We start from the raw sequence: 27,712 nt of genomic DNA, 5'->3' as shown, positions 1-27,712 counted from the left end.
GCCTTGCAATTCTTTGGTACAATAGTCAGGTTTGTGGAAACACTACTAAACCACGCAGTCAGTTGTTTAACTTTAAGGTACAGTGCAATCGTGTTCTGTAGCCGCATGCAACATGCGATCGCCATTCGCCATTAAGAGTGAGTCTTGTAATTTACGACCGCGATCGCGATTCCTAACCATGCGCTATCGTAATGGCAGGTGAATTTACGGACTCGCAAGTTACAAAATCGACAAATGCTATGCTATAGCAAATGACACACCGTGCGATCGCTTTCGCTACTGCGATCGCATTCGCGATCATACACCTACGGGTGTCCCGAAATCAAAAATGTGATGGCAAATGTACCGGAACCGGAAACAGCACTACTTCGACATTTGTCGAAGTGGTAACTGGCTTTTCTAGTTTGTGCACTTCGGTACACAATACTTTCCATCAGATTTCCATCCGATTAACGCGTTTTTAGCCACAATGTAGTGTTTCTTTGTATTATGTTCGTGGAATGTTTTAAATTAAAACAGAAGAAAAAAAGTTTTGGCTGTCAACATCAATTTGTAAGTCTGCAGCTGCTTCGAACTGCTGATTCTTGTAAGTAAGTAAGTAAGATAAGGTTACTTATCAGCTAATGGAATAAAAACTCGATTGATTATTGTGCCCACTGATTACTGGGAAGTTTTAAAAATTACTATCGGAGCAAAACGACGTCTGTTTGATTTTAAATTTTTGAATTTCTCACGTTAAAACAGCTGGAAATCCCAAATAGCACATGTTCTACGCAGCTATCTAGCAACGTAGAAATAGCATGTACCATAGCACATCCTGTTACACAATTTACGGACACTGGAGATTTGGCATGGCGATCGCACATGCTATCACTGCGATAGCGAAAAAATTTCGCTATGGTATTTACGGACACGACTATGTGCGATCACGGTAGCACGATTTACGGACTCATGGAATATGATCGCGGTTGCAATCATCATCGTACATGCCATGGTACATCATTTCAGGACGATCTCGTGTGCTATTCATACTATCGCGATCGCCATCGTGAATTTCAAGACTCACTCTAAGGTGTGTTAACCGGATATACTGTAGTAAGTATATTTCAGCTACATACAATAGTAAGTACAATAATAATTTGCATATATTATATTATTAACTGCATATATAGATAAACATACAAGAAATAGCACATCTATATATATACATATACTTACATATATATGCATATTTCTGCAAGTAACTTTTCTTGGTCCGCTAAATCTCCGATAGTATGAAACGAATGATCCTAACTTTATGTTTGGACACTGCATTTATAAACCTGAACTGTTCCTTTTATGTTGTACTGTACAAGCTCGTCGGAAACAAGAGTGTGTTTTCTTTCATCGTTCAACGATTCCTATTAAGAAATTTTTCTAGACAAAGTTGTAAGTGCTCGCAGTTTTAATCGGTTTATCAATACAAGTGCACACAAGCGATTAAAAATAAAGCGATGTAAAAATTCCACGGAGGCAAGTGGAAAAAACGGAAATATGAAACAACAGAAAAAGCGCCCCGGTCCAGTATCCCTAGTTAAGTTGGCGAGATCGTAACTACTACCGAAAAAATATCAGCATAACCGCTCGCTGGTTAAGACTTTTAGCGATTAAGAAAATTGGATAATTTCTTTGTCCCTTCTGCTTAACCGGTGGCGATTATTAAGATTTTGTGCAACCGGAGTTGTCTCGGATTAACGAACAGATAGACGTTTTCGGGAGTTGCGGTCGCAAGAGTTACAACGAAAAGGCATTAATTGTATCGTTTTCTTAATCGGTTTTCGTGCTTAGCGCACTAGTTCATAGTTTGATATTATATGGGAGTTGTGATTTGAACTTGGTGGGACAAGCCGCCGACTATCCTTTCCGATGGAATGACACTGTTCCGTTTCGCCGTCCGTTGTTTTCTTAAAAAGTCGAAACATTTTTCGACGTCGTTCTTCAGTGCTGTTTTGTACTCCGTCCCAACAACGAATAGTATTACCTACAAAGATTGGCAAATAAAAACATCAATTAAACAAATCGAATTTTTCATGGCAATCTAACCGGGTTCGCAGCGTAGGCCACTAACTGCGCTGTTCTCGCGTACATCGATGACCGAACATCTTTGGACCACACGGTGGTAAAATACGTGGATAATAAGATGGGAGCAGGGACTGTCATGCAATTGAGGATAAATGAGAAAAACAGTGCTTTGACAGTGGCCAGTCGTCGTTTACGGGCTCGCCACTCCAGCTCGTCCGTTTGCACATATGTACTGCGACGCAACCGTTGAAATCCAAGCAGGGCATACAAAATTCCGTATGTACAACCCGCAATAGCCACGGGGATGTAACTCCCGAATACCACCATCAAGTCGCAAATCGGCCCCTTCCCGATAATCCTTCCACAATGGCCAATCGCTGCATTTTTCCCGTACACTAAACCCGGGACAACGTTGGCCACTGGAAGCACTACAACGATGGATATCACCCAGGCAAACAGAAGCGCAGCAAACGATACCCGCCGGGAAGAGAATGCAGCATAATGATGAGGCAGAATGATGGCGATAAAGCGGTTGAGTGCGAGTGCCGTCCACGTCCAGTTGCTGACACAAATGTTGACCAGGAGAAAGAAATATACCGGGGAACAGTAGTAGGTGAATGTGACGCGCGTCTGCGTCAAGTAAATCGGCAGTGTGGTGATGGGAATGCTGATAGCGCAGTATATGAAGTCTGTAGCGACGGAATGCAGCATCAGTACGCCTGACCCGCTTTTCCATTTCTTCAAACGGTACATTATTACTAAAAACACAATCATCAGAACAGCTGCTAAACTGGCTATGCCAAACTGTATTCCAATCCAGATATGCATTTCCGTTGCGGAAGGGGTTTCGCGCAATGGCAGTGAGCCTTTCGCAACATTCGACTGGTTTAAAGTTTTGTTGCTCATTTTTCCCGTAGAAAATAATAGCCGTGGAGACTAGAGACTTACAGACGGTCAAACTAGTACTAAGCTTGTGCAGATACTGGCAAGGTACTGCTTCGAGTGTGCCGGCATTTATATCGTACTGTTTCCAACATACCTACATAATAATACATAATTATGAAGCCGCTCTTTCAAACACCGGAAATTTTTTTGGCTGTTTGTTCATTCGCCCATGTACTAAAAAGGCTTTTTGCATCCGCTTTCGTGTGGCAATTGACAAGCATACCATTTTGTGGAAATGCCCCAACAAAGAAGCTTGATTAAACAGGATCTATATTGGTTTCATAATTTCCTTGAACATCATTATCTTGCTATATCCACTGTGATTTACTATCCTTTTTAGATTCGCGTACCTTACATTTATCATCCTAGATTTCCTAATTTCCATTCGGTCTGACCCATTAAGCAAGAGGGGCAAATGGAGACGTTTTGCACATTTTGAAGGAGAGGTCAAAAGTCACTGGCGCAAGCTTTTGAAATTATTGTACCGGAAGAAAGCAAACGTAATCGTACTCAACTCAATAGTTATACTCTAAAGCGCTCAAAATCAATCGTACTCAATAGCGCTAGTAATAGCTAGTGCTCATATCTCGCATACGGATGTACTTACTGGTGCGTACGAGTGCTGCCAGCCTGCGTGGCCGGAGAGGGGCATAGGATCCAATTTCTTTGAAAAACAATTAGATGAATATCAATTTTAAATATTGTTTAGGTCCGGTCATAACAATACGTGCGTCAAACGAAGCACTGTTTCCTAGATCATGGCTTAAAAACAAAAGTGAAACGTTAAGCCCCAGCATGACCAACAAGAGCATGCATAAAACTTATACTGTATTTGTATCGATACGAGTAGGCATAATCTGTACTTAATACGTGCTGTTGTGAAATAAATTTTATTTTTTTTTGTTTATCCGAATATGAAATCTACAGCCTTAACCTATAAAGATAAATTACGACCAATGCGTACAAAATTAATAATGTCCTTTAGTGTTGCAAACTTTACTGTACAATATTTCGGCATTTCTTAACAACCGGTCAATCCTACTACCTGACAGTACCTGTACATTTTGAGCAACCGGTCACCAGCTTCCATGTGGCATGTTACATGATGGGCTGCTGAACCCACTTGATCTAACGTGTACTATGGCAGTAAAATGAATTGTAAAAGTGATTAGTGAGAAGAACCGAGATTCTTGTATTTACATACTTCTGTAGATATTTCATCAAGCACTGTAGAACGTACAGTATACTATATTATGAATATTTTTATGATGTTAAATTAAAAGCGGAACAAAGCACGTTCCGACCTTACAGTCAGTAATTATGGATACTTACAAGTTTATAAAATCAGTGCATTGTAATTGTATTGTATTATTTGTATATAAATATAAGTACTTAAATACACCAGGTAGTAGGTAATAAGGTAGCGTGTTCCTCTTACTAAAATTGTTACTTAAACCTTTGAGCTCACTGCGCCGCTGTTTGACTGCGTGTGACGTGCAGTACATACTGTACTGTGGAACGTATCGGTAGAACTGGTTATGTGGTTTGTTTTGTCGGACTGTACATTAAAGATGTTTCTGAATACATAGCCAGCCTAGGTTCCACGATCCAGATTTTCTGAAATCTGGGATGCAAAAGCCTTCGGTTTATCGTGATCTGCGTTTCTCCTGAGATTTTTCTGTGTCGTTACTTTATTTCAATAGCGTGATAACAATATCAAAATCTAATTACGGTTAAACGAAACAGCGTTCTCTACGGTACCGATTACTGAAGCAGCATTACCACGTTGAATTGCTAAAGAGATGTTCTGTTTCAAAAACTCCAGACTACGAATTCTTGTATAAAGAAGTCTCCAGTTGTTCTTGTAGTCTCCAGATTTTTCTTGTATAAAGCGGGAATGTGCCGCAGTGGCCACCACCCAGTATGGCTGTCACTGGCTGGGCTGTCAGTCTAAATCATGCAGTTTTTACTTTTTACTGCTGCCTTGCATTCTTGCTGAATCTTGTCTTTTCTCTGTAATTTGTACTCTGTACATCGAATAAACAGTAAACTGCAAGTCAAAGTGATCGTAGTTCCCTTTTGCACGCTTTTCGGATTACGATTGCACTGAGTTATGAGTACGTTTTTTTGAAATTAAACAGCTGAATCTTTTCGAAAACGCACCATTGGAAATATGCCGTATCGTTGTTTGACGTTTGGCTGATTAATTTTATCAGTGATGTGACAGACCATCGTCTCGCTTTGACGGAGTGCCTTGATTCCGAGTTCATTCCGACTCGTTTTGTGCGAAGTGCTAACCATCCAGAATGAATTCTTTTTTCAACCTGCCCATAGTCAAAAAATTGATGGCACTGAAAAAGAGCAGCCGATCTACTTCGGAATCGGACGAGAAGTGGGAGGAGAAGGCAGTGAAGGGTCTGATGAAGAAGCTGAAACAGAAAGGCAAAGGGTTTTCTACCGTGGACGACTTGGAAAGAGCCCTGTCGTCGCAAGATAAGCACAGTCAGTGCGTCATCATTCCTCGGTGCGAGACGCTGCGTAATCTTTTGCATTTCCTCATGCTCTCTTCATCCGCTAATCGTTGTTGATGGTTGCAGCACTTTGGATGGCAGACTGCAAGTTGGCGATCGCAAAGGAATGGCTCAAGTTCTGTATTGCCGTAAGTTGTGATCAATATATTGTATGGAACTGTATTCCATTACGTGATAGCTGGTGCTTAGAGGCATCATTTAGTCAGTTGTCAGAGATTAATAATTACGGTTGTAACGATGCGATCTGTTTTGAAAATTGTTGTTAAGACTTCATGATAAGCACGTTAAACGTTCGTTTGCCGACTACTTTATCTGACATGGTTTAAGGGTTCAGTACACACTGTTAGTACCATTGTCTTGCGCGTAACATCATTGTAGATTTTTGTTGAACGTAATTTATTAGGAAATGTTGGGCTTGCAATTTACAGTTTAGTTCGAAGTACCAGATTAACCTTTTAATCTGCAGGAATTTGGCGTTGGCCAGACCTTACCAGTTACCGTCAGCTGCGATCCACCGACACTTGTTCGAACGGTTTTAGCACAAGGAAAGACGTTATTTGTGTTAATCCGTATCATTACGATCGTATTATGCCAGGTACGGCTGTTTTTCACGTTCTAATTAATGCTTTGGCTAGCGTTCTTGTCTTGAACGGAACTCAGCTTTTTTAGCCGAGGAATCGCCAGTACTGGTGTCTGAAAACCACGGAGAAGCCCTTCCTCCGCATTGTGATGTTTCAGAGCCGGGCAATGCATTGGTCAATGGTGTTCCAGTTGACGGCAACCGCCCGCTGGATTCAGGTGAGCTCTTTTTTCCGGAAGTTGATTCGCCCACGTGGACGGACGATAGTGGAATGCTGAGCGGATCTGACACGCTGACTGGTAATTGATGTTCTTATTTGTCCGTCTAGAACAACGAACAAGCGTTTGTAACTGTGTATTGGGCGCTTTACTGATTTTCCGTTTTGAATTTTTTTTTAGGAAATTTGTCGTTATTTTAAATCCGAATGATTAAGCGTTATGTTTTTATTCGCTGGTGTGTCTTTCTACTTTGTTCGAAGTACAAGTTATTTCTTTGCATAAAACGGAAGTACAATTGTATACGCGAAGAAAGTTCCTGCTGCTATTGATTTTAATAATACGCTTAACAATACAGTTTTAATTAATAAGTACCTATTGCTGTTTATACTTTATAGTATAATTTTTAATAATAATTTTGATTTTAATATCGTTTCTGTTCAACTTCACACCGTGGTTTTCGGAAACGTACATTCGCTAATGCACTGTTTCTCGCGCCAGTTTTTTGGTTTGCAGTATTAACTTTTTCCTCTTGTTTTTAATAGCCGTCGAATCATCATTCTCTGACGATGATAGCAATAGCGTGCCTTCTCCAGGAAGCAGCGGGGATACCAACAGCCACGCCCCGATGTCTCCTGACGTGGATCCTGCGGATGGGGAACCGGTCGCCTTTGTCGAACCGGCGTTTTGGTGTTCTGTGAATTATTACGAGCTGGACGCGCGCGTGGGCGAGGCCTTCCATGCCTCGCTGCCTTCGGTGACCATCGATGGTTTCACCGACCCGTCGAATGCGGAGCGCTTCTGTCTGGGCGCCTTGTCGAACATCAAGCGGGATCCCGTGGTGAAGTTCACTCGACGGTATATTGGCAAGGGTGTCCGGCTGTACACCATTGGAGGCGATGTGTACGCGGAATGTCTTGGCGAGTGCGCTGTGTTTGTACAGAGTGCGAGCTATAACCAGCGAAATGGCTTGCACCCGGCTACCGTGTGTGGAATAGCTCCAGGTAAGGAAACAATAGCAAATTTCGGAAATTTTTATAAGTTATACTCGTATTATGGAAAGTTGTCTTATCCGTTTGTAGTTTTGTTTTTCTGAAACCCTTGAAGTTGTTTTTTCTTAATTTTTTACATGCAAGGTTTTTTTAAGTTTTTTGGATCATCTGAAGTTTTTGAACATTTTTCTTATTTCACCCAATTTCTCTACAACCGATTTCCGCACGCCCTATCCATTTCGCAGGAATGTACCAGTGTATGAATTATCTTTGCAAAGAAGCTAATGCCTAGTGTTGTACCGTAATTGCACTACACTTTATATATGACGGAAAAAAGTATTAATAGGATTACTATTTATTAATTAATGGCAAGTTGTTAGTAATGAAAATTCATATTATTATACGTATTAGGAGTATGCTATTTTATGTGGGTTGATAACGGTTGTTAGCTTGATACTACATAATATGCAATCACGGGAGTGAACTCAGTGAATGTTTCCGTGCAGGATGGACTTTGAAGATCTTCAGCAATCAGGAGTTCGCTGCTGTGCTGACCCGTGCAGCGGCACAGGGCTTCGAAGCGGTATACGAACTGGCAAAGATGTGTACGATCCGAATGAGTTTCGTTAAAGGATGGGGAGATCAGTATCGGCGACAGACCGTCCATGCTTCACCATGCTGGATTGAGATTCACGTCAATGGACCGCTGCTGTGGCTGGACCAAGTTCTTAAACTGATGTACGTCTTCTTTCCGCTTGAATAAACCTGTGCGTATGCGCAGAATACACACTTTAGGAGGAATTCTTTTGCTTAATGTGATCCTGGTGATAGATTTACCATTTGCTGGTTTGTTGCAGGGACTCACCCGGAATTCCTTGTTCCAGCAACACGTAACCATTGTTATGACTTCCGTTTTTCCGATTACGATGCAAAGGAGATTAATTTGTACTTTGTATTAACGTGCGCATCTTGCCTTATTGTTCCAGAAGGTATTGGTTGTTGTTTTCATGACAGCGATAGTTTTTGTTGGCGCTTTGTATCTGTTCGTCTGGGATTTGTGTCCTTCGCCACAGTGCACGTGCTTAGGTAGCGAATATTGGTTGTTTTACAATCGTTTAGAAGGTTGTTCAGCGACAATTGTGAATTCTTATCTGGATAAGGTAGTTTTATTCCCAATCCGTAGTTCTGTGGTAATCACTGGTTTTTGTTATGGATCTAAGTGACCTTACGAACAGGGATGTTGATTGTTGTGTTGTGGCTTATTTTTCCTAATGGTTGTTTTGTTGATTGTTTCTGTTTTGTTTGTTTACTAACTGCGCGGAATCTGAATAAGTGGATCTGCTAATCATAAACGGTTTCTTTCTTTCGCATCTCCTTAGCTGGCTTAGCACCATTAGAGTCCAGAAAAATAGAGTAAACAAAATTTAGGATTGTTTATAACCGATGGGAATGCAGCGTTGGCTCATACACCCACTCCGTCAAACAAGTGGACTTCGCGTCTTCAGAAATGCAAGTACAACAATCATGATTGTGCCCCATACGACCATATACTGTACTCGTATGTATCGTACGTATTATGTATGTAATCGCTCTAAAACTTTCACCAAAAACAGCTTTGTAACGGCTCGAAAATAAGAAAAAGCCGCGTCTTGTGAGTACTTACTGATTTAGCTAATTGATTGAACTATTAACATATATACAGCGACTTCCGCGTTTTCGAGATTTTGCTAGTTTGGCGTTTGGAATGCTCACCAATCAATGTTATTCGTTCACTGCATGGCAAGAATATGACCAACAGATGCCGTATTTTCCGCCCGGTGACCGATGAATCCATGATCGGATCGACCGGATAAACCGTGTAGCAGATAAGAGGGACCGAGTACCGGCCACACCGGTCCTGGTCCGACACCCACGCGACAGCACTGTATCCAGTCCAAATTGTACTCGTTCACGTAGGGATTGATTTTCCTGGCCATTCCCGTGACAACGTGTCCCGTATCGCAAAACACCAGGAAAAACGGTGCATTGTAGTACTCGTAGTACTGATCGTGGGTCATTTTGTAGTAGCACGACAGGTAGTCGATATAGTAACCCGGGGGTGTGCGGCAGCATTTGTACAGTGTGGTGTCATCTGGTCCGCCCACGCGCTGAATGCCAAACGTCACATCGTTATCGTATAGCCCTGAAAAACCCGACAACAACATTTGTGATAGCAAATTGTTTATGCCCACTGTGCTGTGCATTTTGTATCAAAACAACAAATATGTACAGTACGCTGCGGACAGTACTTAACCATAGCGTACATGCTGATTAGAGGTTGTAATGCTACCTGTAAGAAACGAATTAACCATTCTTCTTCCTTCTCGCGGATCAAAGCAGAAGTTCTGCTTACTGAGATTCCTGGCGAAACATCTGGAAGCAAAACCGGCACAATAAACGTCCAAGCTCTACCGGCAGTTTATGATCCTCGCTTTCCAGTGAGGTGAAATTAAGTCTCTGATCATGAGATCGACCGGGAACAATACTTAATTCAGCAGACTCGCAGGTATGTACTAATAATTATCTGTACAATAATACAATACGTACTTACACAGAGTAGTAGGGATATAATCCATGTGTTGGTGGCTTGAATGGGAACATATATTTGCACCATAGCGCATTAATACGCTGCAAAAGGTCAAATGTTAATAACTTCTGAAATTTACATATTATGCGTTTCTGTACAGCAGAAGTAAGCAGCAAACTTATTTCAAAATCATTTAACGCAGTTTTCATTCTACAATACAAATAAATATTACGCTGCAAAGAAACTTTCGATAGATACGAGTAGCACGTGCAGAGACTGCAGGCCGGCTGATACAGGCACAGTAATACAGCAGGCAAGTCATTAGTCACAGCACACGTAAAAAGATATTATACGATATCAATTATCACGCATCTACAGACTACAGGCACAGCTGATACTGTACTCTAGGGTACTGTTCTACCTGGAAATCATCCTGTAGATCGCTGAAAAGAAAAAACCATGTTCGGAATGGAGAGATGCCTAATTACAATATTTTGTGAAGTATTAAATGAACCAGCACCCATAGCAAGCGATAAAAATAATACTTCCTCAAAATGCATGATATCAGTATACTTACATACATACCTAAGTACCGAATGACTGTTTTTCGTTAAGTTTATAAACTTTTCATGCGTTCTGCTTACCGAACGCCGATAAGAGCTTCACCTGAAAAACAAACAAGCACACGCGATGCACTGACTTGTAAATATCAAACAATTTAGTAATCGGATCTATTAACGAATCGGATTTATTGACGATAAAGTGTAGTAGCAAATCACAAGTATCGGACTCTTTACAGTTAACTCAAAACTTTCCATTTGCACAGTTATCTATGCACATGTAATTAATGTAAATGGTACTGGAAGAAATACATTTTGGAGCTGTTATTAATAATTCTTAGTTTTCTTACTAAAGAATAACGCTCATATTTTTAGATCGGATGAAGTATGCGGTAGTTCTGGCCAAGCGTTGCTTGCTTTACCAAGCCACTCTTCATATATCACTAACCATCCAAACATTCCACATTCCATTTTCGAAGAGGATCATTCGAGCCGCCGTGCATGTGAACTGTTTCAATAATGGTATCACCCTGAAACCAGAAAAATAATACGTAAATTTAACAGTAAATTTTAAAATAATTAAAAGTGGCACGTATGTCGCCACTGATCTATTACCGTTCCCATTGGCAAATAAGCGCCATAGTATCTTTGCAAACAGTTAGCTCCGTGTTTGAACCATCGCCACTGGATAACCATTACAACGAACCAGGCGATCTTTTTCAGCAAACAGCCCGAACTGACCATTGTCGGAAGAATGCAAATGGGATGATCTCTGTTATAATAAAACAAGGGAAGCTTTATGAGAACCTCCTTCCGCTTACGCAGATAATATTAATTTGCATCGTACGTAGTGTGAATGTACTACGCGGAGTCGCCGGTATATTTGATGGTTTCCGCTTGGTGACATTTCATTGCTCGTTAAAGATGTGTGTTATGTGGTGAGGCAGAATATTGCTCCACGAATAATTCTAACGTACGGCGTACGTGTAAAAGAGATATGCGGTTATTATACATTTGTCGCGGCACGTTTACAATAATAATCCGATCTGAGTAAGTCTGCTGCTGTCTACTGCCGCCACTAGCTGCGCTTGCTGGGGCATGACAATACGATTGTTTTTATGAGGGCGTTTACTTCACAGTTTACTGGAACTTTTCTTATTTTGCTAAAACTTCTTTATTAAGTTGCATGGAAAGTGACAAAAACATACCTTGTGAACAGTCACAACAAAAGCTTCCATTAAAACTGGGTGATAAAAATACGAGTTCGTTGCATGATGCATTACATGTTTATTACCATTTGTACAGATAGGAGAAAAATACGATATTCATCATATACCTTCAACTTGTTCACCAGTTTTGCCACAATTTTTGTTTGAAAACATAAGATGATGCAGTTAACTGAAAATCTTTAGACAGACTTTATTATTCTACCAGCAGAAGGTATTAACAGATACACTGAACAACAATCGCGTTAAATCTACTATTCGATACGAGAGCGCCAAACAGTAAATAACTTTAGAGAAAACGTCGTATTTTCACAACTGTTCCTTTGCAAAGTGATAATACAGTGATAATAAAGTGATAATAATACTTTCTGATACAGTAAGTAAAATCCATTTCACTGCCGATATTGCGAAAGTATAAATGCAGTAAACTGCCGATACTGCGAAGTTTGCCTTCTATGTCCAGCAACTTCTCAACAACCGCGCAAACGCAAAACGAAATGCACTACGCATCCATCGCTAATGTGATAATCTGAAAGCGTTCGACCATCTTCCAGCTGTTGGCCAGCGAAGATCAGTCGCTGTTGGTCAGGTGGAACTCCCTCTCGTTTCTGAATAGCAGTTTTAACATTCTCAATCGTAGACCACTGGGATATTGTAATGCGCATCGACTTTCCAATGACGGTAGTTTCGATGCCAATGGTAATCTCGTCACTTCCCTCAAACAATTCTGGGTAGAAAAATTTTCTCAGACTTGCATCCATAGAGATGTTCCAAATGGTACCGCTCAGAGGATCACGCATCGCCTTTGGTACATTATTAGCGAACAACATAATATCGCGTACAACGAAAGTGAACCCCACTAGAGCCATTTTCACACCAACTTCAAAGGTCGAGTGATAACCTTTTTCCATGCATTTCAAAGCTTCCCCAATCGGAATCTGTTGTAAATCGACACTCGGTGAACACAGACGTTCCAGCAACGCAGCCTCTGCCCACAATTTCCCCGATCGGATGTCCCACTCCGTGGACAACATCATCAAGCCGTACAGAAAAGAAGGCGCCACTTGAAACGGATTCAGAGAATAGTAGTCGGGTCGAGGATGCAGTACAGTATCCTGATTTAATGGTTCTACTAAGCCCAGTACAACCAGAACAACCTCTTTACTGACGTCCATCTCATACATGCCCACTTGTCCAAACCGTTTTTTCTCGAAGACTGTTTGTGTATTTCTGGAGATGCTGACCAAGAGTTTTCGATCCACCTTGACTGCCCACACTTCAGCGTCACATTATCGGTGCCGGAATAATCAGCTTCCACGTTGGGAAGCGCTCTTGGCGCCAAACCGGTTCGCAACTGCCGCAGTTGCTTTCGAATCAGTAGTCGCAAAGGCACACGAAGTGTGACGCAGCAGTACGCATCTCGGAAGATGCCCAGCTCGCGACAGCACCCGGAATAAGCCTGACCTTTGATGTTCTTCAGTTTGCCGTTGGTGATGGACGCCATGCTGGCATCCATGCCCGATGCGCCGATCTTAACGATCGGACTGCCTTTGGAATCCGGATTAATAAAAGCCACTTGCACAGACTTCACCGTGCAGTCAGACGGTACACGCTCCAACTGGACATCAGCGTGCTATGAAACTTTGAAGCCCTGTTCGTCAACGTCGCCGGAGGAATGTTGCTGCGTGGTGTCAACTTGCCTCCAACTGAAAAACCATGCAGCATTGGATAGGATATGCATGCTAATCAGAACGACGCCTTTCAATGACGTACCACAAGCGTCATACTGCAGTGGACGTAAGTCACGCAGCAAACTAATCACAGCATGGCCAAAAGCGTGAAATCGGTTATACGCAGTTGACAATCCTGCGTGTGAATCAATACGGAACGACGGCTTAACCTTTCAGCTTTTAGGTGCTGTTGAGAGTTATATTCCGCTGGCCTGGTTGGGATTGATTTGTACAGTTCTGTATATTGTTTTCACACACATAAACAATAAACAGATATCGACCAGACGTACCGCGAAACGATTACGTATTCTAGTCGGACGCTAAATATTCTCCAAGCTCGAATGTGTATTGCGATTTGCGAAAGCGTACGTAAGTTTTGTCTTAAGTATGGTGCCGTGCCTGCAAAGCATAGCATGCTATCTGTATGTACCCCGGCTCATTCTGATTTCTGTCAACGTTTATTCCGGTTTGGTGGAGTGGTCATTGGTCACTGGTGGTGTGCGACTGATGCTATATTCGAGGACAGCTCAAATTCGGGTGTTTACCGTAACCCCAGTAGGTTAGCGTAGTGATTTAAAGAAACCGGCATGTCGAGCCTGTAATGTAGCTGTTAATTTCTGTTCCTACCAGCTAGGGTGGTTTCTCCCTTCGGTGTAAACAAGCAACACGCAAAGCGCTCCGTAGATGCTTTTCAGAATTTCTGCAGTTTTTCACGCAACTTATCGACTTCCGAAAGTGCATACGAGTACAACAAGTCAAAGTCTAAAGTAGATGGCACATTTTTCCCTGAGAGTGGACCAGACCGCGCTCTCCTGTAAGCGTACAGATACTGCAAGGATATCATCGCCAACCTATTCTTATAATAGCAAAAATTGTGCACGCATAGATCGAACTAATTAGTAATTAGCCTTCTTGTCTAAAATTATGTATTAGAAGTTTTGACTGTTGTGCCCGAACGAAAGGGTAGTGTAGAAAGTTCGGATTTTACTTGTGAACCGAGTAAATGACGGTCGTAAGGAAAGCTGTTGAAGGAGGGGTCACCTTCATTAGTTCACATATCACAACAGAAGTCAAGTCTTCAACGTAAAATACTAACATATCGGACTCAAATTAAGAGATATCCGCGCAAAAAAAATTATTTTGATAGCCATGTCACGTTTATACGAGTACTGCAAGAGTACACAATGGGCACATTGTAGGAAACGTAAAAGAAAAAGCCATATTTTACAAACATTCCTTCGAAAATTGACGAAGCATTAGAATGCTATTATAAACTGAAATAGCGCGACAAAAGCAAAAGCGAGTCCAGGTAAACTCTGATAGTGTGAAGCCGGTATTCTATGGCTGCCCGCTGCTCCTGCTTCTTAACAACCGCGTAAGCGCAAGACAAGATACAGGATAGCTCCATCGCCAATACCGTAATCGGCGAGCGTTCTGCCGTGTTCTAGCTGTTTGCCAGCAAAGATTAACCGCTGTTGGTCCACTGGTACTTCCTCTTGCTTTTCTATAGTAGCCTTCACATTCTCGATCGTAGACGACGGGAACGTTTTGATGCGTATAAATTTTTCGGCCAAACTAATGACGCCAACTGTCATAGCGTTACTTCCGGCTAACGATTCCGCTGTCTGGAAGAAGTTTTTCAGATTTGAGTCATGGGAGACAGTGAAAATGACCATGTCCAGAGAACAGCGTATTGAATGCGGTACATTCCCCGCAGGAATCATATCTCGCAGAACGAACGTAAATCCCACTAAAGCCATTTTCATCCCGATCTGGTCCTTGTTTGACTCGTAGCCTTTTTTGATACATTTCAAAGCTTCCACGGCAGAAATCTGCTGCAGGTCGGCACTCGGTGAACACAGACGTTCCAAAAACAAAATCTGTGCCCACAATTTTGCCTTTGGGACATTCCACTCCGTGGACAACATCATCAACCCATAAAGGAACGAAGGCGCAACTTGAAACGGATCCAGTGAATAGTAATCGGGATATGGGTATTCCGATCTGCCGGTTCCACCAGACCCAGGACAGCCATCACAACGTCCTTACTTACATCCATCTCGTACACACTCACTTGTCCAAACCTCTTTTTCCCAAAAATTGCTTCTGTTTCTTTAGAGATGTTGACCAAGAGATGCCGGTACACCTTGACACTGGACTGTCCACACTTCAGGATTACTTTGTCATTACCGTCATAGTTGCCTTCTCCAGTCGGAAGCGCATGTGGCGCCAAATCAGACCGCAACGGCTGCAGTTGTTTACGAATCAAAAGTCGCAAGGGCACGCGGAGAGTTACGTAGCAATACGCTTCTCGAAAGATACCCAGTTCACGGCAGCATTCGGAATATGTCTGACCTTTGATGTTCTTCAGCTTATAGTTGATAAAGGAAGCACTGCTGGCATTATTACCCGATGCTCCGATTTTGACGATTGGACTGCCTTTGGAATCTGGATTAATAAAAGCCACTTTCACAGCCTCCACCGTGCATCCAGACGGAACACGCTCCAACTGGATATTGGCGTGCCATGAAACTTCGAAGCCCTGCTTGTCATTGTCGCCCGAGGAATGTTTCTGAATTGTGGCAGATTTCCGCCCAACTAAAACAACATGCAAAATGCATAGCAAGGCTATACGCAAACGGAACTGCCCGAACAATACGTACTAATCAAACCGCTGTGTATTAAAGATTGGAGGCTTATGGTGAAGATTTACATTTGTAGTGAAGCACTTGAACTAGCGTATTTCTAGTTCTACACTATTATGGCCTCACGAGATTTCCTGACGCCATACATTACAACTATTTTGCCTAAAGCACAGTTTAAGCCAATTGTACCTACAATATGCTTCAAGGGTCACACCGCTCTCCATCCATACAGGCAATGGCAGAACCTTCTCCCCAGTAACCAATCTCACACGCTGCAACTTTCCCATCCCGTAATCGTTCATCTGCATGCTCTTAATATCCGCGATTTCCTTGGCGAACGTGTACACGACGCAGCAAGTGATAAGGGCATCGTGCGTCTTTTCCACATCGGTAATCTGCTTCTGACAGTTCTTCAACATTTCCAGAAACGGCTCTTCCATGGCAGCTACTCTATCCACAAATCGGAAGTTCTGCTGTTTCGTTCCGTGAAGCCGGTGTTTGGGCATTTTGATGGTTATTCGCGTGTTAGTCAGTCCAGAAAAACTGTTAGGTATACCCACTATTCTGCAACAATGATTACTGTTGTTACTGAAAGGTAAAGGATCGTATCAAACATTTGTTGAAACTAATTACTGCTTACAAGTGAATTTCTCTGTTTACCAGAGAAGTGTTTACCCGAAAAGAGTTCTCTGTTTATCAGAGAAGTTCTGCTAAGATGATAAAAATCATGCGATGATTTGAACAAAAACAATAAAATGGGCAAAAGGTTCCGCTCGACAAGTAGAACAAACTATTACAGTTGGCAAAGGAGCAACATAAGGAAATCCAATCGTCCTCGTTTAAGGATCAACAAAATTATAATTATGATGATCGACTGTAAAAGGCAAACCGCGGAGACTGTAGTCACGAGACTCACGACTCACGAGACACTTTATATGCCGTCCAATCCCAGGCACGGCAAAGCTCAAAGGGCAGCCGTTTGTACATGTAGTGAAAATGCCGCTGCTCCGTTCACGCCTACCGACCCGGAACAACACATGCCGGTTAAACAATACGCGGAAAGCACTGTCACAGAGACTGGTAATACATAGAGAGGACACACAATACTTTGCAAGTGATTCAGTTCTCCGTGCAGATTAAGACCCCCTGTCGTTGGCCTACCATCCACGAACGGCGGTTGTATCTCAAAATGTGCTCGAATACAGCCAATCCATGCAGCAAAACAAGACTGTGCGGATTGGTTGCATTTGGATAACCAACCACAATTGCGCATTAACATAAATACAGCCAATCCGCATGGCCAAAAAGTGGCACTTCTGCCAATGATATTTGTGTTCGAAGCGGGGGTCTTAAGCTGAACGGCACAGCGGAACGCTGCATTACATGCGATTCGATTGACATGGCCTCTCTGTGTATTAAGTACCAGTCTCTGTGGCACTGTACTGCCTGTACTGTACATAAACCAACAACTCCAGGTTTTCAAACTGTATGACCAACGGATGCCGCACTTTTCTTCCTAACACTCACAAAATTATATTAATAGTTTAATACATGGTCGAAATTTTATTACAATCGACCACTTAAACCAAGAAGCAGGTGATAGGGACTGAGCACCGGCCACACCGGTCCCGATCCGACGCGCAAGCGTTAGTACGGTACATACTCGTACTACATTCAATCCACATTCAATTTTCTTGAATCTTCCAGACAACGTATCCCGTATCGCAGTCGTATCCCATATCGCAAATCAAACACCAGAAAACGTGCAAAATACGTTGTAGTACCCGTGATACTGATCGTGGTTCATCTTGTAGTAGAAGTAATACAGATAGTCGATACAGTAGCCCGGTAATGTGCGGTAGAATTTTTATGAAATGGCGGTCCACTATCGTACGCTGAATCACAAAGGTCACATCGCTCTCGTGTTACGTGTACCGCTGAGAATCCGACAAGGTTTGCGTTAAAAGTCGGAAGTTCCAGTATTATTCGCACTCCTAGGCTGCAGATTTCATATCAGAACTACAAGTGCATCAGTTACCTGCAGGCACCTTCATAGCAGAACTACTGTATTTACCGTATGTGCGATGTCGTCGGGTCGATAGTGTTAACAGTTAATCCCAAAGGCTATTGGACCTAGTCCTCGGTATTAACGAAACGATACCCCCTTCCATTCGGTAACGACGACGGATGTTGCCCTTTGAAGGGGTCCCATTCACAGTAAACGTTCGTCAATCGTATGCCGCAGAGCCGTCGCGAGGGGGGGCCCGCTGGCCCCCCCTCCTCCCGGAGGGAGAAATCGGAAAAATGGTGCGCCGGGAGCTGGCGTAACTGACGCTGGCGCGAAAAAATGGAACTGGCGCTGGCGCACCGAAAATTACAATAGAAAAGCGTAGAAAAGTGGCTTTTTTGAGCCACTTTTCTACAATTGTTTTCAATTTTTGAGCTATTTTGGAACTGGCGCCCCCCCCCCCCCACGCAACCTGATTAATAACCATGTATAGTACTCGTACAAACGAAAGCAACGAAAAATTCCTAACATACGAGTATTACCAAAAAGAGAACCGCATAGGAAACGAATTACCCATTTCAACTTCCTTCAGCATACTTATAAACTTTATATATTTTTAAACTACAATATTCATACCCACAAAACACATCATCAATTGCAAAACCTTTACTCAAAACCGAAGTAGCTGGTTATAGTCGTCAAAAGGAAGGATCTAAATAAACACCATATTGCTTTAGCAAATTATCCCCAAGGGCAGTTATGCACCATAGCGTAAACTCGTACAGCAATCTCCTTCAAGCACGAACATACAGAGTAAAGAAACAAATAAAGAAATAAGGAAAGAAACGATGTACAGACAGTAGGCACTTATTCCACTGAATCCATCATATCTGCGCTCATTCATATTTTAAAATACGTCTAACAAAGTCAGAGCAACTTCTTATTTCAACTTCTAATGGTAAGACTCCGTTAGTCGTATTAAAGGGTAAAAACGCGAATAAGGACAATGAGCGTTTCGAAGAGCCGACACGCCTATTTTAACAACCGGTTATACGCAATACACCGTGCAACATAGCTCCATCGGGGATGGCATAATCGGAAAGTGTTCGACCGTCTTCCAGCTGTTTCCCACTAAACATTACCCGCTGTTGATCTACGGGGACTCCCTCAATCTCCTGATATGCCGCCTTCACATTCTCAATTGTATCTTCCTTGGACACTGCCATGCAAGTGTGCTTTCCCGTCAGACTAATGATGGTGATCGTCATACGTCCGGTCATATCTACGATGTACTTATGACAGCTGGTATTACGCTGATAGCTGCGCTGAGCCTCTTCTTCATCGCTTTCCGCGCTGGATTCGACGAATTTCATCGGCGCTGTATCCTTTACGATCGCGGTAATGATTCGCTGCAGAGAAATTCGTATCGGCGTTGGCACATGACCGGCACCAAGCATATCGCGCAGCACGAAAGCAAACCCAACAACCACCATTTCCGCGCCACAATAATTTCGACCTACGTCATAATCCTTTTTAACACATTCCAGAGCGTCCACAATTGGCACCTGTTCCAGATCAAAACCCGGTGCACAGAGACGCTCCAACAACGCCAACTGCGTCCAAAGTTTAGATCGAGCATTCCAGTCCGTTGATAGCGTCATTAAATCATACAGGAAGGCCGGCGTAGTTGTGTCCGGATCCAGAGAATGATAATCTGTTTGCGCCTCTACCGACCCGAGCACAGCCAGAATAACCTCCTTGCTGACACCCATTTTACACACACTCACTTCGATAGACTTTTTCTTGCCAAACACCGATTCCATTTCTTCGGAGATGTTGATCAGGATTTCCCGATCTACAGTGATACTAGACTGTCCGCACTTCAGGGTCACATTATCTTTACCGGAATAATTTTTCTGAACGCTCGCAGAGGGGACGATGGGCAAACCGCTACGCAGTTGCTGCAGTTGTTCGCGTATTAAGAGTCGCAGAGGCACACGAAGAGTGATATAGCAGAACGCCTGTCGGAAGATGCCCAATCCACGACAACACTCGGAATACGTCTGCCCTTTAATATTCATCAGCTTGTCATTGACCACGTACAGATTTCCGGCATCCTGGGCCGATACGTTGATCTTGACGACAGGACTGCCGTCGGCATCCGGATTGATGAACGACAGCTGAACAGACTCCAACACACAACCCAACGGAACGCTTTCCAGTCGAACGTGGGCGGTCCATGGAACCTCGAAGCCCTTTTTGCTGCTGTCACCGGAGGAATGCTTCCGTTTGGTACCGACCTTCTCACCAACTGAAAACAACACAAAAGTCTCAATTCGAATACGGTGACAAAACAGCTCTTTCTTCAATCCAGCAAGGTATGAACGAATATGAGGGATCAACCATAGGCATACATAACAATGAGCAGCTGCAACTAAATCAGTAAACTGCTGCTGTATGCGAGAAAACGTAAAACAAAGAATACGCAAATTCCTCCAACTACTCGTATCCATTTGAATGTAAGAGAACTATTCATCATTAAGATCGTTTAAAATTAATACAGAAAAGAAGCACCATACTCGTATTCCCACTTACGCACTGCAAGTGACTACAAATATTGGTAAGTACACCGTCGACTTACAGTTTGCGCGAAGATCTACTCTGCTCTCCATCCATTCAGGCAACGGCAGAATTTTCTCCCCAGTAACCAGTCGCACACGCTCCAACTTGCCCATGCCGTAATCATTGATCTGGATACTCGAGAGATCTTTGATGTCTTTCGCAAAAGTATAAACCGCGCAGCAAGTGATGACAGCACCCTGCGTCTTCCCGGATTCCGAAATCTGCTTGCGACAATTCTTCAACATGTCCACGAACTGATCTTCCGTATCAGCCACTCTGTCCACGAAACAGAAATTAGGCGTAGCGCCTCGGGGAAGAGCGTCACCCATTTTAGTCGAGGCACTCCCGACTACTCTCTGCGAAATGACTTGCAAGTGTTTGTCGCTCGAAACCTTCAGTGGTGCAAACTGGCAACCTTCTTCACGAAACTGATGATCGACAGCAGCAATCTGAATAATGGGTACAAGGCAAACGCCATCTCTTTCCCCTCCCTTTAGTACCGTTTATCTCTTTCCCCGGCTGCATCGCTGCCGTGTGTGAGCGCACACGTGAAGCTTTGATTCAGCCTTTTCATAGGCGGCACAGCGCTCTTATCTGTGCACAGGATCAGTTGCGTAATCTGCCGCAGCCGCAAAACCGGTTTGGATGTGAAATAGCTGAATGAAATGTGTCACGTGTGCGCTCACACACGGCAGCGATGCAGCCGGGGAAAGAGATAAACGGTACTAAAGAGAGGGGAAAGAGATGCCGCTTGCCTTGTACTACATGTAGTTTAGGTTTTTGGTAAGTAACAATATCCAGCGACAACTGGAGTAGATACAGTAAGTAATGCCACTTTATAGTTTATACAATACAAAACGAATGAACAGAACTGTTACCGACTTACCGGTACTATCGTAAAAAATCTGTCGGGAATCTGTCCCTCGTACGAGAAAAATATGAGTAATATAAAAAATTATTCAAGTCAAGAATCCCCAGCAAGTGTGAAGGAAGTCGCCGTCACGGAAAGGATGTGCTGTATCATGTACAATAATATAAGAAAAGTGATTAATAATTATTAGAAAGTGAGTATTACAAAGTGATTAATAGAAAGTACAAGATTAATATGAGCAAAGTTATTAATATAATACTCATATTATTCACTCTGATATGAGTGTCCAGATTTGTTTAAATAAAAAAATAAGTAAAGGTTTGTACAAATTTACATCAGTCTGTGGATTTTAAATGTTTGTGAATTCTTTGTAAAATGAAACTAGTGTATTGTTTGCTCGTATTGTTTGCTGTATTTGAATATCCCGTATATCAGCAAACGTTCAAATGTATAACATGTAGAATATCTATATAATATGGAAAATGTTAAATGCGTACTGTTATTATTAAATGTGAAGCATATTATGGGAAAATTAAATAATGCAGTTAAAAACGATTTTATTTTTCATTTGCCCTGTGCTCGGAACGTTCACATACTCTGTACGTTGGAAATATGACAACTTAGCGGCTGGCGCGTGTGAATTAATACAGATCAACGACTTTTAAGCTTTTACATTCCACTGCCGTTGCTAAAATCGATTTGCACAAACAACTGTCAACTATTTTCATAAAAAATTGACCAAGTTATCAAGTGTACCCCAAGAGCTCGGAACGTCTAAGTGCTCGGAACGCTTTAGTACTCGGAACGTTTTAGTACTCGGAACGTGCTCGGAACAATGATGCTAGACATCAGGGCGAAAAAACGCTTGCCAAAAACGAATGCGTAATGCGAAAGCGTTAGCTTTATCGCTTGTATTTATTCTATAGATGTTACTATAAAGAATAGAGGATTATTTAGGTACAGTGACTTCTGCCGACACAAACTAATACAAATCTGATACTCCCAAGTTTTAACTCATGTTTAACTGTCATCCAGCATTCTAACTATTTCATAAACGGTGTAATAAGATACATCATTAGAAAAAAGGCTGAACAGTCGCCAAAAAGAGATATCCAAAGAAATACCAAAACGGACAGTGGTCACCGCAGCTGTACACCAGCTCCATTTAAGTACGGACCCAGATGTACTGTATAAAAACGTAACGAACTAAACGAGCTATAGCATTCTACAATGCGGCTCCTAATAAAGAACATTAAACAGCAACAAATAAGTGCTTCCATTACCGCGGCATACTAACATAGTACGATACAGCACTCGCATTTTACCGATATAAACCACGATAGAACAACTCGACACGTCCATCTCAACAACCTCTCAGATTCATAATACAGTGTATGACAGCACCATGGGAAATGTCGCAATCGGAAAGCGTTTGCCAGTTTTCCAGCTGTTGTCCACCGAATATCAGACCTTGTTGGTCCACGGGCATTCCCGCTCGCATCTGGAATGCAGCCTTCAAATTTTCAACTGTATCCCCCGTGGTTACCTCAAGCACAGTTCGAGTTCCCGTCAAAGTTACAATGGTAACTGTGATATCCTGCTGCTCGTTTTCAAGGTTTTTCGAGGGTTCAGTCAGCTCTGTATCCGTTAAGATTGCCGCAACACTGCGCTCCAGATGAAAACGTGTCGGTCCTAACACACGATCCGCAGACATCATAATATCCCGCAGCACCATAGCATATCCCAGAGCGACCATTTTCGCGCCCACTTCATTTTTCGCTATCTCATAATCTTTTTTCAGACATTCCACAGCGGCCAAAACCGGCACCTGTTGCAAATCCAAACCTGGTGCACACAGACACTCTAAAAACGCTAACTGGGTCCAGCGCTTCGATCGCACGCCCCAGTCCGTCGACAGCGTCAGCAGTTCATACAGAAAGTCCAGTGTGATTTTGTATGGATCCAGAGGGTAGTAGTCAGTTCGTGCATCCCGTACGCCGAGCACAGCCAGAACAACTTCCTTGCTGACACCCATGGAACACACGCTCATGGATCCATACGTTCTCGGACCAAAAAATGATTTTGCTTCCTTAGAGATGTTGGTCAAGACATCTCTCTCCACAGTGATACTCGATTCTCCGCACTCCAGTGTGACGTTATCGTGCCCGGAGTAATCTTTCTGCACGGCATTTGCTGGGGCAACCGGAAAACCGTTCCGCAGGTGTTTCAGTTGTTCGCGTATCAAGAGTCGCAGAGGCACACGAAGAGTGATGTAGCAGAACGCCTGTCGGAAGATGCCCAATCCACGACAACACTCGGAGTACGTTTGTCCTTTAATATTCATCAGCTTGTCGTTGATCAAATACAAATTACAGGCATCTTGGGCCGGCACGTCGATCTTAACGACTGGACTGCCTGCCGCATCCGGATTGATGAACGACAACTGAACAGACTCCAATATACACCCCAGCGGAATACTTTCCAATCGGATATGGGCAGTCCAGGGAACCTCGAAGCCCTTTTTGCTGGCATCGCCGGAGGAATGTTTTCGCTTGGTGCCGACCTTCTCACCAACTGAAAAAAATAAGCACACAACCGATCTGTTAGCTCGGCGAGACATGCATTAAAAATCGACTCTGTGTACAGTACACAATACGCACCACGACGCACGATGGGCAGATTACTGTAATCAGTACCGAAACCGATGCGAAAGTGTTAGCTGCTAACGCTAACAATCGGCACCCAAAAGCCAGTTGAATCTTAACAATAGTCCCTTAAGCAAAACGAAATTCTTCACCCTTAAAACCAAAATACTTACCCGTTAAAGTCCGAATTTACAATCAGTTATGAATTACTGCGGAAGCTCGATACATATTATATTCGGTTAAATACTGTTACAGGTGCCTTATTCCTCATTACAGCTGCTGCATTTGTTAATAATACCATTCAAATTAAAAAATAACATTCATTAGTCTGATAATTACTCTGAGTCTCTGATAATCTGGTTTCAAGTTGCTGTACTGTAGATGCCTTTGAAACTCATCACCACGCATGGTCAGACTTACAGTTTGCTCGAAGACCCACTCCGCTCTCCATCCACCCAGGCAACGGTAGAATTTCCTCGCCAGTCCCCAATCTCGCACGCTCCAGCTTTCCCATTCCATAATCGTTCGCTTCCACACTCGAGATATCCTTGATGTCCTTGGAAAACGTATACACTGCGCAACAGGTGATCAAAGCACCCTGCTTCTTCCCCGATTCCGATATCTGCTTACGGCAGTTGTTGAACAAGTTCATGAACTGATCTTCGGTGGCAGCCACTTTGTCCATGAAGGACAAAATACGCCTAGCACCTCGGGGAGTGATGTCACCCATTTCAGTAACCGTCGTATTCCCGACTGCTTTCTACGAAATCATTAGAAAAAATGCGATTACAGAATTTATTAGAAGTGTTGTTGGATGCACGGTATGAATCGACAATCGACATCGAGAAGTTTTGCGCAAACGAACATGTGAAGGTGACCGCCGCTTCATACAGGACGTAGAGTGGTCAGACAGCTGCCAAATTAAGTACAGAGTAAGTACTTACCACAAGTAGAAGTGTGCAATTTATATTTTGGCAGTAATCAACTCGTTCTTTGTAATTTATTATTTTGTAAATTGTAATTTTGCGTAATCTGACTTCGTTCCTTACAACTTTAACGTTAAAAAGAAGTGTTTTAATAAAGAAGTGCATTTTAAGAGAGGTTTTACTGTACTCTCAAATAAAAACTGTGTCCGCAGGTTTAAAAATGCAAGCAATACTCGTAACATTATTATGGACTTTTTGGTAGTAGGAATGCATTTTTCGTTTTCGTACAGAAGCAAATGATATGGTCGCAAGAATTTAGCGTAAGTAGCTGTACATACAAGTATATACTTAAACTACTCAACAGAAAATATAGTCCGCTAAAATCCCTGACCGTTAAGCGCCATGAGCTGCTTCCCACCGCTTCACCCCGTGCGGCCAGACAGTATTTTTTTCCATCCAGATAATTCGATGGGAAAGCCGAAATTGTCCAGTAAATGTTAGCCACTTTGTACGAAGGCAGCATGCTGCGTGCCACCGATAACAATAAATATGATAGCGCACACCGTACAGTAAGCCAGGTTGGTATAGCGTGGGGTGTGTCAGGATTACACCAAATGGATTGATATAATATATCTGTAAGCTAACAATCGTGCTACCGCGAATGCAATCAACGTCCTGAAAATACCGTAACGATTTATCCCACGCATTCAAAAAAACGGCTTTTTGACATTTGGTTTACACATTACAGATATCCTGAAGTGCTGTGGGCTATGCATTAAGGGATCAAATCCCAAAGGTCACAAGTACAGTAGAACTTATGGCTTACGTACCAATCGCATATTTCCATGCATATGTCGCGCAGGTAGTTAACTATCTTCGTCATCACCAAAAACTCCACGGCATAACGAATGTCCACCCAGCTCCAGATCACCATATAGTGGATGAGGATTTTCCAAACATATGTTGGGAAATTAACGCACCTGAGAATGCACAAAATGATTTTTGTGCCCATTCAATTAGTAGCTGTTATTGCGCAGTTAATACGGTATCTTATAGCGCTATCAAGGCGGCGGCATTGATATATCTGTAGTATTGTATATTAGTAGTCATGTGCACATTGGTGCTGGCACTTATGCACCATGTAGTCAGTGTTATTACTCGCCATTGATTCGCTGGCGATCCAGTCGCCGGAAATGCTGTAATCCGGTGTTTTATTCATTGCGATATTCGTGGATGACCTATGCGCTTAAAATAACTGCAGTAATTCTTGCAATGACAGTTCAGAATATAGTATATATCTATATTATACACAGTAAGATGGCTGTACAGCAGTCAGCATAATGTGCATTCTTTTATGTGATGCAAGTTTGTATTTTGAATGAAGATAAACACATAACAGCTGGTGGAGTCATATCCGTTTATGCCAGCAAACCCCGGTTTTTAAACTAAGTAACTGTTGCCACTTGCCACATTGAAGTACTAGTGGAGTACTAGTGAAGTACTAGTGCACTATTAGTTCGTCTTGTTAATCGATAACTGTTAATCGTTTTGTGCATTCTGTTGAATTATCAATCGTAAAGATAATATATGTACGTCACGAATGAACCCAGTTACCCAGACGCTAGTAGACGAATCGTACTGCAAAGATGCACGTACGGATATTTCAATTGTACCATAATCTAAATTTACAAAATGCAGTAGTCATCGTATGTAAAGTGGTGCACGTATTTTGACATATTTTAAAATGATATCTCGTATCGTAATCAACGTTAACTGGTATAAACTACAGAGTAGCGTTTTGTGGCTGAACTGAATGACTCAAATCTGGCGAAAACGGACGTGGAAAAATCATGGTTGAGAACAATGTGACGATTGCTTTGCATAAAATTTCGTAGCGGATTAGCACCAATCTTTTTTTTCTTGAACAGATGTACAGTACAACATTTCCTGCGCTAAGTAATTTTCGAACGTTATTAGAAAGTCTTGACATTACTGTGCACATGAATCCATGCAGCCATTCAGAACGCGTCTGTTCAGATTATTGAGTGACCTTTTACAGATGTTTATCTCCTTTGGGAAGTTCGTTTTATTGCTACTGGTAAACAGCATCCTTACTTGCGCCATTCGCAGAGAACACCGCGCCACACAGGCCCTTTTGCGCTCCGACCGCGATCAAACCCGCGACTCTCGAGAGTCGCGGGTTTGATCACGGTTTGAGCGGCTTATTGCGAGCTCGCAATAAGAACACCATCGCCAATCATATTCTGCTGTTTGGGACCGCCGCTTTCTACGTTGTCACGCAAACTTCCAGTCTGCTGCTTTACGGTCTAGCGCTGGCTCAGAACTTTGGGCTGCGTGTTGAGATTTCACCGGCCATCGCGGCAATTTTACCGCTGTGTAATGTCCTAGTGACGGCGAATTGACACAATTCCTCTCCACCCCCTGTGACGTAGCTCACACGTGCTGGCGTGTAGACCATGTTAACTGTCATAGCAAATCCACACGCCAAGCCAAACCACGTGTTACAAGACCAATCAGGATTGTTGGTCCAACCTTTGGAATAGAGTCAATTATTCGCTGAACTTCTTC

General features: G+C 42.7%; 5 protein-coding genes across 7 annotated transcripts; 1 reads left to right on the top strand and 4 right to left on the bottom strand.

Annotated features, from left to right (window-relative positions):
* The first annotated feature begins 5,052 nt into the window (after nt 1–5,052).
* Nucleotides 5,053–8,671, top strand: LOC129595824 (mothers against decapentaplegic homolog 3-like). Of its 3 annotated transcripts, none has more exons than XM_055492943.1 (7): nt 5,053–5,530; nt 5,604–5,665; nt 6,004–6,132; nt 6,276–6,416; nt 6,878–7,336; nt 7,831–8,062; nt 8,182–8,671. In XM_055492943.1, the coding sequence occupies exons 1-7, from the start codon at nt 5,313–5,315 to the stop codon at nt 8,216–8,218; spliced, it is 1,278 nt and encodes a 425-aa protein (XP_055348918.1). In that variant the 5' UTR covers nt 5,053–5,312; the 3' UTR covers nt 8,219–8,671. The 3 variants fall into 3 exon arrangements, with proteins under 3 accessions (XP_055348918.1, XP_055348920.1, XP_055348917.1); XM_055492945.1 differs by having other exon boundaries at nt 6,207–6,335; XM_055492942.1 differs by having other exon boundaries at nt 6,207–6,416.
* Nucleotides 8,672–8,923: 252 nt separating this feature from the next.
* LOC129595902 (uncharacterized) lies at nt 8,924–9,964 on the bottom strand. Its single transcript, XM_055493037.1, has 3 exons — nt 9,915–9,964; nt 9,654–9,736; nt 8,924–9,506 (listed from the first exon to the last, which is right to left on the bottom strand). Exons 1-3 carry the CDS (start codon nt 9,962–9,964, stop codon nt 9,094–9,096), a joined length of 546 nt encoding a protein of 181 aa, XP_055349012.1. The 3' UTR covers nt 8,924–9,093.
* A 4,989-nt stretch (nt 9,965–14,953) lies between these two features.
* Nucleotides 14,954–16,534, bottom strand: LOC129595906 (uncharacterized). Its single transcript, XM_055493041.1, has 2 exons — nt 16,245–16,534; nt 14,954–16,004 (listed from the first exon to the last, which is right to left on the bottom strand). Exons 1-2 carry the CDS (start codon nt 16,489–16,491, stop codon nt 15,337–15,339), a joined length of 915 nt encoding a protein of 304 aa, XP_055349016.1. The 5' UTR covers nt 16,492–16,534; the 3' UTR covers nt 14,954–15,336.
* Nucleotides 16,535–18,729: 2,195 nt separating this feature from the next.
* On the bottom strand, nt 18,730–21,247 carry LOC129595903 (uncharacterized). The gene is made up of 2 exons (XM_055493038.1): nt 20,701–21,247; nt 18,730–20,370 (listed from the first exon to the last, which is right to left on the bottom strand). Exons 1-2 carry the CDS (start codon nt 21,008–21,010, stop codon nt 19,097–19,099), a joined length of 1,584 nt encoding a protein of 527 aa, XP_055349013.1. The 5' UTR covers nt 21,011–21,247; the 3' UTR covers nt 18,730–19,096.
* Nucleotides 21,248–22,691: 1,444 nt separating this feature from the next.
* Nucleotides 22,692–26,079, bottom strand: LOC129595904 (uncharacterized). Its single transcript, XM_055493039.1, has 3 exons — nt 25,954–26,079; nt 24,618–24,957; nt 22,692–24,126 (listed from the first exon to the last, which is right to left on the bottom strand). Exons 1-3 carry the CDS (start codon nt 25,972–25,974, stop codon nt 22,916–22,918), a joined length of 1,572 nt encoding a protein of 523 aa, XP_055349014.1. The 5' UTR covers nt 25,975–26,079; the 3' UTR covers nt 22,692–22,915.
* Nucleotides 26,080–27,712: the final 1,633 nt, after the last annotated feature.

This window comes from Paramacrobiotus metropolitanus, unplaced genomic scaffold (genome assembly GCF_019649055.1).
Source record: "Paramacrobiotus metropolitanus isolate TYO unplaced genomic scaffold, Prichtersi_v1.0 Parri_scaffold0000083, whole genome shotgun sequence".
Lineage (NCBI taxonomy): Eukaryota > Metazoa > Tardigrada > Eutardigrada > Parachela > Macrobiotidae > Paramacrobiotus > Paramacrobiotus metropolitanus.
The sequence above is the reverse complement of the archived record's forward strand: the minus strand, read 5'-3'. Positions and strand labels throughout refer to the sequence as shown.

Excerpts from the sequence above, each read along its gene's own strand:
- LOC129595824 (XM_055492942.1), top strand. The coding sequence starts at position 5,313 with ATGAATTCTTTTTTCAACCTGCCCATAGTCAAAAAATTGATGGCACTG. Across the intron at positions 5,531-5,603 it reads CAGTGCGTCATCATTCCTCG|CACTTTGGATGGCAGACTGC; the intron begins GTGCGAGACGCT and ends TGATGGTTGCAG. Across the intron at positions 8,063-8,181 it reads GACCAAGTTCTTAAACTGAT|GGACTCACCCGGAATTCCTT; the intron begins GTACGTCTTCTT and ends GGTTTGTTGCAG.
- LOC129595902 (XM_055493037.1), bottom strand. The coding sequence starts at position 9,964 with ATGTTCCCATTCAAGCCACCAACACATGGATTATATCCCTACTACTCT. Across the intron at positions 9,737-9,914 it reads TTATATCCCTACTACTCTGT|ATGTTTCGCCAGGAATCTCA; the intron begins GTAAGTACGTAT and ends TTTTGCTTCCAG. Across the intron at positions 9,507-9,653 it reads GGTTAATTCGTTTCTTACAG|GGCTATACGATAACGATGTG; the intron begins GTAGCATTACAA and ends CGGGTTTTTCAG.
- LOC129595906 (XM_055493041.1), bottom strand. The coding sequence starts at position 16,491 with ATGGAAGAGCCGTTTCTGGAAATGTTGAAGAACTGTCAGAAGCAGATT. Across the intron at positions 16,005-16,244 it reads TGTGACCCTTGAAGCATATT|TTGGGCGGAAATCTGCCACA; the intron begins GTAGGTACAATT and ends ATGTTGTTTTAG.
- LOC129595903 (XM_055493038.1), bottom strand. The coding sequence starts at position 21,010 with ATGGGTGACGCTCTTCCCCGAGGCGCTACGCCTAATTTCTGTTTCGTG. Across the intron at positions 20,371-20,700 it reads AGTAGATCTTCGCGCAAACT|TTGGTGAGAAGGTCGGTACC; the intron begins GTAAGTCGACGG and ends TGTTGTTTTCAG.
- LOC129595904 (XM_055493039.1), bottom strand. The coding sequence starts at position 25,974 with ATGCATGGAAATATGCGATTG. Across the intron at positions 24,958-25,953 it reads TGCATGGAAATATGCGATTG|AAAGCAGTCGGGAATACGAC; the intron begins GTACGTAAGCCA and ends ATGATTTCGTAG. Across the intron at positions 24,127-24,617 it reads AGTGGGTCTTCGAGCAAACT|TTGGTGAGAAGGTCGGCACC; the intron begins GTAAGTCTGACC and ends TATTTTTTTCAG.